The sequence below is a fragment of the Neodiprion fabricii genome, chromosome 2 (genome assembly GCF_021155785.1).
Source record: "Neodiprion fabricii isolate iyNeoFabr1 chromosome 2, iyNeoFabr1.1, whole genome shotgun sequence".
NCBI lineage: Eukaryota > Metazoa > Arthropoda > Insecta > Hymenoptera > Diprionidae > Neodiprion > Neodiprion fabricii.
Genome location: NC_060240.1, coordinates 6,802,572 through 6,813,582, shown reverse-complemented (window position 1 = coordinate 6,813,582; position 11,011 = coordinate 6,802,572). Strand labels below are relative to the sequence as shown.

Genomic DNA, 11,011 nt, shown 5'->3' with positions numbered 1-11,011 from the left:
GCGCGATTTGTCATTTCGAAACGGCCGTACCAAAAATGATATCTTGTGTCCGATTCTCAATAATCGTTATTTCATTCTACTTCTGGTTTTTGTTGAAAAAAATAGATGTAAGAAGATTGAAGTCCAAAAAACATAAATATTACTAGATTTAAGAAATGTCCAGAATCTCGACGATGATATCGTTCTTCGATAGCGTTGCAGCAATTTGATATATATTCCATCGAAACGCTCGTTTGTTAGGTGAAGCTTAAGCACTTTCAAACTGACGAAAAAAATTCCACGAAAATTTGGGCACTCTACATCAACTCTAAGATGATCTGAATATTCGTCAACGATTTATAAAATTTCAAAGAGCAAAAAAAGTTTTCCCCATGTTATTTCCATAAGATAATTCGATCACAAAGCGGATTATGTATCTAACTCGATCTGCAGTTTTGTTTGTCACTTATTTGTCACGTGTAAAAGTTTTCAAATTCGACTGTGATCATTGAACCATGCAGAGTATCAGTGAAATATATTAATGAAAAAAGTACAAATTTTAAGAGATCAATGAGTTTCAAAGATTGTTATAATAATTGCAGGTATAAAAAATTATTCATCTCCTGCAGTTTACAGAGCAAAGTGTTTAAACTATCTTTGAAGTATTCCATTATTCAGAGTAACTTATGTACCTACAACTAGAAAGCATTCTCAAGTTTTATTGATAAATATACATCAGTATTTAGGCATATTTTTTCACAAAGGAGTTCTAGATACGAGGCACATATCTCATCAAGATTACCAAAAATACCATTCTGTTGGCTAATCCAATTTCAATATAATCACAAATTATGATAATTTAGAAGGTTATAAATGAATTATCATTCAGCGAAGCTATAATGTATTTATCATATGAATTTAGTGTTTCTCTCGTTGAGCAGTTTTGTATACAACCTATATACATATTTCCAGACATCAAACGTACGTACACGTCTTCAAATAGGCATATGATTTCTGTGTATTCTACGTACAATGCGCATATATTATATTGGTTAAACATTTTCGCATACTATACGGTTATTTCTTTTGGGCAGAATATACATATGCATGTATAGTCATAGTTTTATCTATAAACCGTAAAGTAGCCCATTTTTTTTTATCAATCATTAACCATAATTTAATTCCACTGCTTTTGGCATTCATCAGAATGAAAAATATACTTGTTACTGAAATTTGGAATTCCAACTGTATACTGTAACAAACTATCTTTATTAAACTGTAGTTGAATAGGGATTCCATTGCATCTACGCCAAGTTGAATAGACTTTTTCGAATCAATCTTGTAATAGGGCCTTATTCTTGAAATCAGACAACTCTGAAAGGTCAAATTTTCTCTGTATCCGATTGCTTTTATACAATCTTCATATCTTTATAGAAGAGGACTTTATAATTTGTTGGTATTTTTATTTAAATGTTCACTTCAGTTATGAATTTTCAAAAAATTGCAACTTACAACTTTTCTAATGAATATAATTTTCGATCAAAATGATAAATTGATGAAACAAAATGCATGATTATTTACCTCTAGTTTTACATTTCGTACATGTAATGCTGAAAAATTACATCATATCAAAACCAATAACTTTTTCCTTTTTGAAACGCACAAAAAATTTTACCGTGAGTTGTATAATCTTGCAAAAAATATCAGTTGCACTGTTTGTTAGCTGTTCTTCGAATTTAGACCGAGTATTATTATTAGCTCACTTGTATTCGTTACATTTTTAATATTTACTCAAATTTAAATTTTGTAAACAGATCGCTGCGATTTATAATTTTCGTCTTTTTAAGAGAACATTCCACCCAATGAACAACAAAAACGTAACGAATTATCGACTCATAATAATACCTGTGTGCCTTAAAATTCATGAAAGAGCTAATAGTTTGGTTAATATTTTTGGCAAGAACATAAAACGGAATCCTTTTGAAACTGAGAATTCAAATGAAATCGTGAAAGGTCGTTTCGATATGTAGAATAAAATATAAGGGAACTGCAAATCAAAATGTTGACCTCGAAGTTGTTCAATTTAAAAAATAATACCTCATATCTTTTCTGAATATCATCAGATAATAAAAGCATTGGTTTATATCGTACAGAAAATGGAAGTCCACTTACTCCGAACTGTGGATACTTTGCTATCAAAAAATACTTACGCAAAACAAATCGAGCTAACAGACCACAAATACTGAATTCGCCTTTTGTATTACATCTTATTCCAATACAAATATATTTTATTCCTAGTGGGTCTTTATTTACTTGTGTAAATTTTGTTTAATTTCACTTTCTGTAGTAATGACATCTATTATTGCAAGAGGAGAGCTGTCAACACGGAAGTTAGTTTTGATAAATGAAATCGGTATAATAGGATCCGCATATGGATCATTATTACCAGTCTTAAACTGAAAAAAAAATGCTCTCGAAACTTCTATTTTATTGCTTTAAAAATTTCACTGCCAGCAAGTAAATACCCCTTATTCCTTTGCTCACTGGTTAGGCCAGTAATAAGTGAAGATTGCGACATGCTTCACACGTAAGTCTGTATTTTCATCAGTTGTAACGAAATATGTCGCAAAATTTAAATAGAAAATTGGAAATAATTTATAACGCCATTTTAGTATGAAAATTAGACTGTCCATTGTGACCTATTTACATTTCAATATAGTCGGTACATTTTGAAAAATTATAAACTAATAATTATCCCAGTCTATTAACGAACATGAAAAATAGATTCTTAAGACTTATCATATAGAATATACATATCACGATTCTTCTTACTTGATTTGTGAAAATAATCGATAAAAATATTGCATGCATGTTTTGCTGTATAAATTTGTATAATTCATCTGGTCACAATCATTGAGGTTTAATTGTGATTATTTTCCGAGCACATAAATAAGCCAAATATCATGTCATCAGATTGAACTACATAAATTCAAAAATGATTAACATAGCTTGCTTCCGGGTACAAGAGAAGCAATTCGTACTTGGCATTGTAATTTCATGGAGAGGATGAGTTCTTGGAAGGAGTTAGTCCTTTAACCAACATTTGAGCTTCCAGATCACGGTCTTCGTCTTGATACCTGCAAACGAAAACCAATTTATTGGAGATAGATTGATCGCATTTAATAATTTCGTTTAAATACAACAATTATTAATACACGATGTAAATATATGTGAGTTAAAGAATATATGAATCTTGAGAAAAAAAACCAAACATTAACAAAGTCCTAAGCAACTGGAGTCATGCAGCACTCATTATTTTATAACAACATATTGTAAATTTGCTGGCACTTTTACCCCTCATTTTGATACTTCATCATACGTTTGATATTGAAAATAATATTTCTTTCTATTATATTGATTTAATAATATAAAATACAAAAAGATAAACTTTTGTAGCAAAACCATAGGAATAGTCGAGTGGACACAACTGTTTTATTGAAGTACGTACTTGATCGTCAATTGAAATTAAAAATAATTCACTATGTACGTAAACTATGAAAGTTTTGTATCTCACATCAAAGCTAGAGTAAAAAAATTTTAGAAAGATAAAAGTTTGAGATTTTATGTATACTTTGTACGACATTCAGTGCACCAAACTGGATTACATTGAAAGAACGGCTAGGCAGGGCAATCTATGTAAAAAAAAATACAATTTTCTTATCACTACAAATACAATGTTTCAGAGAATTATGTAATCAGTGTAAAGCTTCTCAATTTATTAATTCCCGACTTGTATAAATTAATCGTTTTCACTATGAAACATTTCTTTATAAAACTTTTCAACAATACAATTGTCAACTAACACTGATGGCTTACCAAATATGTCTGAAATGCAATCTGTAGAGGTGCATGACAAAATCAGGATGTGCCAAATTTTTACTTTACCCTCTGCCCATTGTCTATTTAGTATCTGAGTGTAATTGTTATGTCATGTTAGTGAGTCATGGTAATCAGAGTTTGTTCTTTTATGGCGGTGTTCATCAGTATGAATTTACTAATAAAACACAAAGCTATCATTTTGGACAAACATAATACCAATTAGGAAATATATAAATAAAGAAATAATTTTTAAAAAGTAGATTTACCCGAAAATCGTGATGATCAATGTAATTTATGGTTCAGACTTGATATGACAGCATTTTTTAATCAACGAAATTACGGCCAAGCACCGTCCGGAGCATTTTGTGCCGTTGATGAAAACATGCATAATATACCCAATGTAAATATATTACAATTATCGAGCTTCCTAAACATAGCTCCTTGGTCACCCGCTAATCATGGCAAATTTCTATTTCGTTTATTAAAACTCGATGCTCAATCATACATAGAAATGATGCCAAGATTAAGATCAATAATATTTTGTCAGTCACCATGTATCAGTGTACAATAAAAATACATACAGTACTGAATATATTTTGAATATTGAAATCGTACGCGCAATATATAGAATACGTGTCGCATAATGCACATGGATTAAATATTTGCAGACTATCCTTCCTAAATTGTTAATATGATATTCAAATAATATCCGAGCATCGTTTTCAAAGCAAAAGTGTGTTACAAGTCGGATTTGCAAATCTAGAAGCAACCGTTTTCTTTTGTCCAAATACTTAGTTTTCATCGAATGATTCACGTGAGTTTGTAACTTGCAATAGCTAAAGTTTCATGGAATAGTAGTCACAAACCGAAAATTGGAAAAGAGTTAGAAAGGACATACTCAACGCTTTAAAAGAAGCTGTTACTCAAATATTTTCAATGAGTTTTGGCTTCTTATTTTGGTTTAATTTGAAGTAAAACAAGGCACACTCAGGAAAATTACAATTGTTTGTAGAAACTGAGTTTGTTAAAGAAAGTCGACAAACATATTAAAAAAAAACCGATTGAACGTATACTTGAACAGTTTTACTTTAAGGGCTTGTTGAAATTTTCGGTCGGCAGATTTTCCATCAAAAAATGCTTCGGCGGGCACTATGTTACGAATGTGATCTACCTGAACTACTCATATAGCTGTAAGGTAGACAGGCGGTAAGCTCATACTATCTTCCTATTTCCATCTGCTGCAAAACACAGCTATCTAGCGATCTAGTGTCAAGTCACGCTTCGTCAGCTCATTTTGAAGACCACTTTTCCACCTTTCTTGTACTCAGACATTACACACAAACTCGTTTAAAATTCATCCTTTGAAAAAATAACTTCTGTTTCATGTTCTGGATCATGTACTTCATTCACATTGTTAAAAATTAACCACCATTTAACGTTGAACATCATTTAAATTTACTATTTTACTTCGTATTTATTGTATCTCCCAGGTATAACTGAAATGAACTACGTAACAAATAATATGTGTAATTCAATTCAATTAGTTCACACGTTTAATTCACATGTCCTTTAATGCAATTTTACCAAAATTACTATCCTTCCTATTTAACGCTTCCAGGTATAATTCTACTTTGAATCGAAAAAAATGGAGTAATTGACTCGTAGATCACAGATGTAACAAAAATGAATCATCATGACAAAGAAATGAAATTTAAGTTAATAGTACAAAAAAGAAAAAAATCATAATAATAAATAAATAAATGAAAAACAATATTCTACTATCAAGTCACGTTTGGACTCTAGAATAATACAGACAATAATATTACCTTCTAGTAGGTACGTAGTATTGATTTGCATGATCTTTAGAATGTAATCAGTAATTACTGTTTAACAAGCGCATAAGTAACTATCTTAATTGGTTTTAAGTCATGTAAAAATATGAAGCTAATTTATATTAAATCTGATGTGTCAAGCTTTCTTTATTTTCCCATATTAAATGAATGGGAAATAAAAATTAAAGTAGCGACCTATTAGAGTTGAGTTAAAGAGCTCCTCATTTGAAAAGATTGTTTTCTATCAAACACTAACATTGGAGGTGGTGAGGGTGAAAAAAATCTATTTTTTTAAACCACCCTATTGCCCATTCATGCAATCGACAAACTTCGCACAGGTAAAATCACAACACTAATATACATATTGTGTAATTGTGATATACCTTTCGTTACTGTTTTATGAACTTGCAAAAATAATAAATATGAAAATAAAAAAAAATAAATAAAAAAAATTAAACGAAAAATATCTACATTATTAATCTCCATATAAAAACATGTCAGATAAAAAATTATTTCCAATCACAACTTTAGTTGGATAAAAACCTCAAACCCTGTAATAAGTCACACCTAAAAACTAGAATGCTCATACAAACTAATGCATCAAGCACTTTGGATCGTCTGAAAGATAACATTCATACATTCGTTCAGTGCGTTTGCTACTACTACACTTCTACAGCAAGTATGGAGAGTAAGAAGAAGATATGTCACTACTCAGCCAGGTGATTTTTTACCTTCAAACTGCCAAGATGATCCTAAAATATGGTTCTGCTAAATTAACCTCAACTGTGATATTTAAGATCAAACTAGGTAAAATTTTTATAATGATTTTAACAATTTATGCTCATGATGGAGAGTAAAATTCATGAATGCGAAAGCATTTAGAAATATAACTCGACCTTCTCTAAGGTGATTTCTAACTATCTAGAGCCTGGTGCAGTAGCGAAAAATTTTCTTTCTTTACCGAAACGTTACTACGGTGTTCATGTGAACAGTAGAAAAATATAAGCAATACGAATTGCATTCACGTGAGAAACAGTAATGATTCTCTGTGAGAACCAATAAGAAATTCTACAATGTTAAACGAAAGCAGGTAAGCGACAAGGATAGCCAGGAGGATGAAGGTATATGAAATTGAGGCAGTAGGAGTTATCAAAGAAATATTAGTCATGCCGTTAGAGGTGACAGTGGCTGTGGCAGGTGCAGTGAGTGTTGGGCACGAGGGTCTACGCCACCTTTGTCGCTCTTCTTCCAGTAGAACAATTAGGGAATCTCTTTTCGCAACAATTTCCAGCATCTCGGTGAGAATTTCTCCTTCTTTTTTCACATCGTCGCTTGTCTTTCCTCCATCTACGAACAGGTAATCATTATTCAAGTTAGAACTGATCAATTCTGCAATTTACTTTATCATTGTAAAATTATTGCGTCCTATTTTTTCACACCCAGGAAAAACAATCCTACAAATTTATGCAAACTTCTTGAAAAAGATATCAATATTTAACATCGGTTTAAACAATTGAATGTGATAGATAAGTATTAGACTGTCAGTAGCACCCAAATGATTTTCGTGCTATTGTGATATACATATACTTTTTTCATGAGATAGAATGAGAACATTAGCTAATAAATTTTATATTGCTAGAACTTGTTCAGGAAATTCACATATTTTCGTGGATTACTGTTTGTCAAATGTTGGACACCTTTTGATGTAATTCTGGGAGAGAAATGAAGGAATACTAACCATCGTCAGCTAAGCGTTCACGCAATTCCTGTTCAAGACGTTCATGTCGATCTTCTAATTGCAATTCTTGAGCTCGTACCAGTAATTCTTTCTCGTATCTTCTTAATTCCGTTCGTTCTCTCATCAAGTCGAACCATTCACGCAATAAATCAACCTCCTCTCGATCCATACATTCTACAATATAAATATTACTGTCAACCTCTACAACAGTTGATTAATTATTATAATTAGTGAATCAGCTATGAAGCAACTATATCACAATTTGAGGGAGCTATCAAATGTCAACTGTACTGATAGAATTCCTGCATGTTTTACAACGAGCCGTATCTCCTTAACAGTCTATAACTTAATTAAATCTGGACTTTCATTCTTTTAGCGATATAATATATATGTGATATAGATCTTGAATATAGAAAACCAATTAATGTTACAGATAAACAACAAATACTATGTTCATTTCTGTTGAACACGCCAATAAAGAACTTGTACACTATACCTCCTTCCCCACGTAGAGCTTTTTCTACACTGACACCTCTGCTCTCCAGTTCTCGTTGCTTTACCTCAGTTTCTTCCAATTTTCGTTGGATTTCTTGTGCCATTCGTAATCTGTAGCACAAAAATTTTTTAACAATTGACTAAATGTCCTAAATTATGATGAATAACAAACTTTGAAGCCATTGAAATTATTAGCAATATAATAAATAATTATGCGACTAATGCACTTCTTCTGTCATGTTTCATATCAACTGTGGCACATGCATGTTCAACCTTACATACGTAATTAGTCTGTATATCCATGAAGAGCAGTTACGAACCTTTTTAGTTGTGTCTGCCTGGCTTGTCTCTTAGCAGTTTTTTCCTTACGTGGCATACTGTGACATGAATCTTCAGGTAATGACACTCGATGGGTTTGCGACATCGACAAAGCCGTTGTTTTCGAGTCTTCCTCAGACAAAGTATCATCTGTTTGGAGTACACATGTATTACAATCTGATGTCGGCCAAAAGCATTTACCACTGATATAGCAATGACTTTGAATAATAAACTGATGAACTCCGTTTCCTTTACGGTAGAAGATTTTTGCAAAATGATCACATTAATGAGAAACATACGTTAGTTGCCAAAAAATTGATGGATATAGAGAGCTATAATGATTATTTTATCCGCTATTACATACCACCAATAGAACTATATTTCACTTGGACAACGTATTTTCTGCTGTTTGTTTTTTAATGATTGCATAATAGAATTTTAATGGTGTAAATAAAATTAATAAATATTGTTAGCTCTTACTAATCGTACCTGACAACTGTGAGGTAGGGAGAGCATAATGCACTGGCGGGGGTGGAACCAATGGCGGACTTCCATCAAGAAAACTCCCCATCAACATTCCTTCGCAAACACTTTTAGGCCTGTTATCCAACTTATGAAATGATTCTTTGTCAAGCTGGAATACATTAACATCGTTTTAATTAGCGAATGAACGGAAACATTATTTTACATTGAAGTGTTAGAAAATGATACAGATTTTTAGAAATCACTCGAATGTGAATTAACATTCATGCAATAGAAAAATCTCATTACACTCAGTGTTTAAAAATGAATTTTTATATCAATCAAACCCATATCTTAATAATCTGTTTATGATTTATTTTCAATAAGCTCAATTTCTTTTAGTCTCCTGTGCAAGTATCCTGCAATTGAAAATAAATGTCTATTTCAGAAAATCTAGTCAATTTACGAAATCAGATTAGCGACGCACAATTCTGTGTTATGAAATTATTGTTGTGAAATTTATGCAGCAAAATTCAAAAGAAGAATATGAAGATCTTACATTCTTTTTTATAGATGACAATTATTAAAAATTTTTCAAGTAAGCAAAAAAAAGAGTAAGAAAACTGACTCAATATTACATCGAATGATATCAGAGATGTTTCAGCATTTGATGCGACTGGTCCAAATTTTTTACCTCAAAACACTGAAAAATTTTTCACTACATTCACTGGGATCAAATTTGCAGTGTATGACAGCAGGTTATTAATGTACAACAGTGCATTCGGTTAGCCACAGAAGTACATCGTGGTGCATTCTATACTGTCCTAAAAGCCATATGAACTTGTTCTGTATGATGTGCTGCGTACACACTACAGAAAATGTAGCGAATTAAAGTTCTCCTTTTACCGATTGTTGCAATTTCTTTAGTTGTTTTCAAGATTCGTCTTGCGGAACAATATTTGGACTTGGATAATTAAATATAACTTGCGTTTTACGTCTTAGAGTGGTATATTATCTATTTTTATAAAACTCCCGGTATGTTTTATCGCAATACAGCATGCAGATTAAGAATAATTATTGTTGCGATCATTCCGTTGGAAATGAAATGGCTCAGCATAAATGATGAATTGACAAAATATGATATGGCTTGAAATATGTGACGAATCATATGAAATACGACTGAAGTGAGACCCTGAATAATTATATTTTCATTGTAGAATAACTATCTGAAACATCTACATACACAGCTTTGACATAGTAGTTAAAATTTTACATATGAAAAATGACCAGCTCAAAAAATCAAAAATTTTCCTTTCATGTGTCACAGCTGTATAATACAATAGGAGCTGAATAACAAAATAATTCACTATCTACTTTTCATGATTTCGATCCAAGAATAGTGAATTCAACACAGCAAAGTACTTAACTGTTGGCAAATAATGTATATTAATTAGAATCCGAATACGTGGTGAAATGATTAACTGACGCTACGGATTTGTATGACACAAAGCGAGAACAATATTACATAAATGGCTTTGAAGTTGATATTGTATTATTCTAAAATTTGTCAAATTTATGATAAGTGGCATTTTCCATTAACTGATTCGTTGCATAAAATTCTAAAACATTTTCTGTCCAATACCTTATTTTTTGTTTTTTAGAACTGTACATTTTTAAAGGTACTTGTATTACGATTCTATTTTTAATCACAAAGAAGTTAGACTCATCATAGAAAATTGGTATATGTGTAACTTAAAAATCATGCCAGTAACACAAATCGAACTAGATAATAGACTGTACACTGTTTCTGGTAAAATACAACTCGAACAGCTGATAGCGTTAGTTTCGACTTCTTTTGGAAAACATTTTGGATTATTTAATTCATTAGTGATATATGATAAACAGTTTCGTGGATAACTACTGAAAAAAAATCCAATATCTTACATAAATATAAAAAAAGTAGATGAGTAATTGATAGGATGGAATTTAAAAATAAATAAAAATTAATTAAATTAATTAAATGTATGAAATAGTGAATGCAACTGATCTAGATCGAGAAAGATTTATCAATGTTTATTCCAATTTGGAAAATTTTGAAGATTGTATACAGTCTGTTATCTATTGAACAACGAAGCACAAGTGTCATAATTTGCAACGAAAATCAAATCAGTACCTGGCGTTAAAATATAATATACAGGTACATGTGGACAAAGAGATTATAATACGAATGACTAGTCATTATATATTGCTTACATCTGACCCATCCGAATATGATTTATACAACTGAAACATGTAAACAACCCATAAT

General features: G+C 31.3%; 1 protein-coding gene across 8 annotated transcripts in view; it reads right to left on the bottom strand.

Moving 5' to 3' along the window:
* Window positions 1-678: 678 nt before the first annotated feature.
* Window positions 679-11,011, bottom strand: part of LOC124174661 (F-actin-monooxygenase Mical) — a 40,615-nt gene continuing 30,282 nt past the window's right edge. For 6 of the 8 annotated variants that reach the window (XM_046553983.1, XM_046553982.1, XM_046553986.1 and 3 more), the window contains 7 exons: window positions 10,957-10,986; window positions 8,731-8,875; window positions 8,244-8,391; window positions 7,925-8,034; window positions 7,429-7,602; window positions 6,861-7,037; window positions 679-3,116 (listed from right to left, as the gene is read on the bottom strand). In XM_046553983.1, the coding sequence (XP_046409939.1) occupies window positions 3,064-3,116; window positions 6,861-7,037; window positions 7,429-7,602; window positions 7,925-8,034; window positions 8,244-8,391; window positions 8,731-8,875; window positions 10,957-10,986 (837 nt within the window). In that variant the 3' untranslated portion in view covers window positions 679-3,063. The remainder of the gene's footprint in view (window positions 3,117-6,860; window positions 7,038-7,428; window positions 7,603-7,924; window positions 8,035-8,243; window positions 8,392-8,730; window positions 8,876-10,956; window positions 10,987-11,011) is intronic. The other 2 variants (XM_046553988.1, XM_046553987.1) reach the window with 2 other exon arrangements.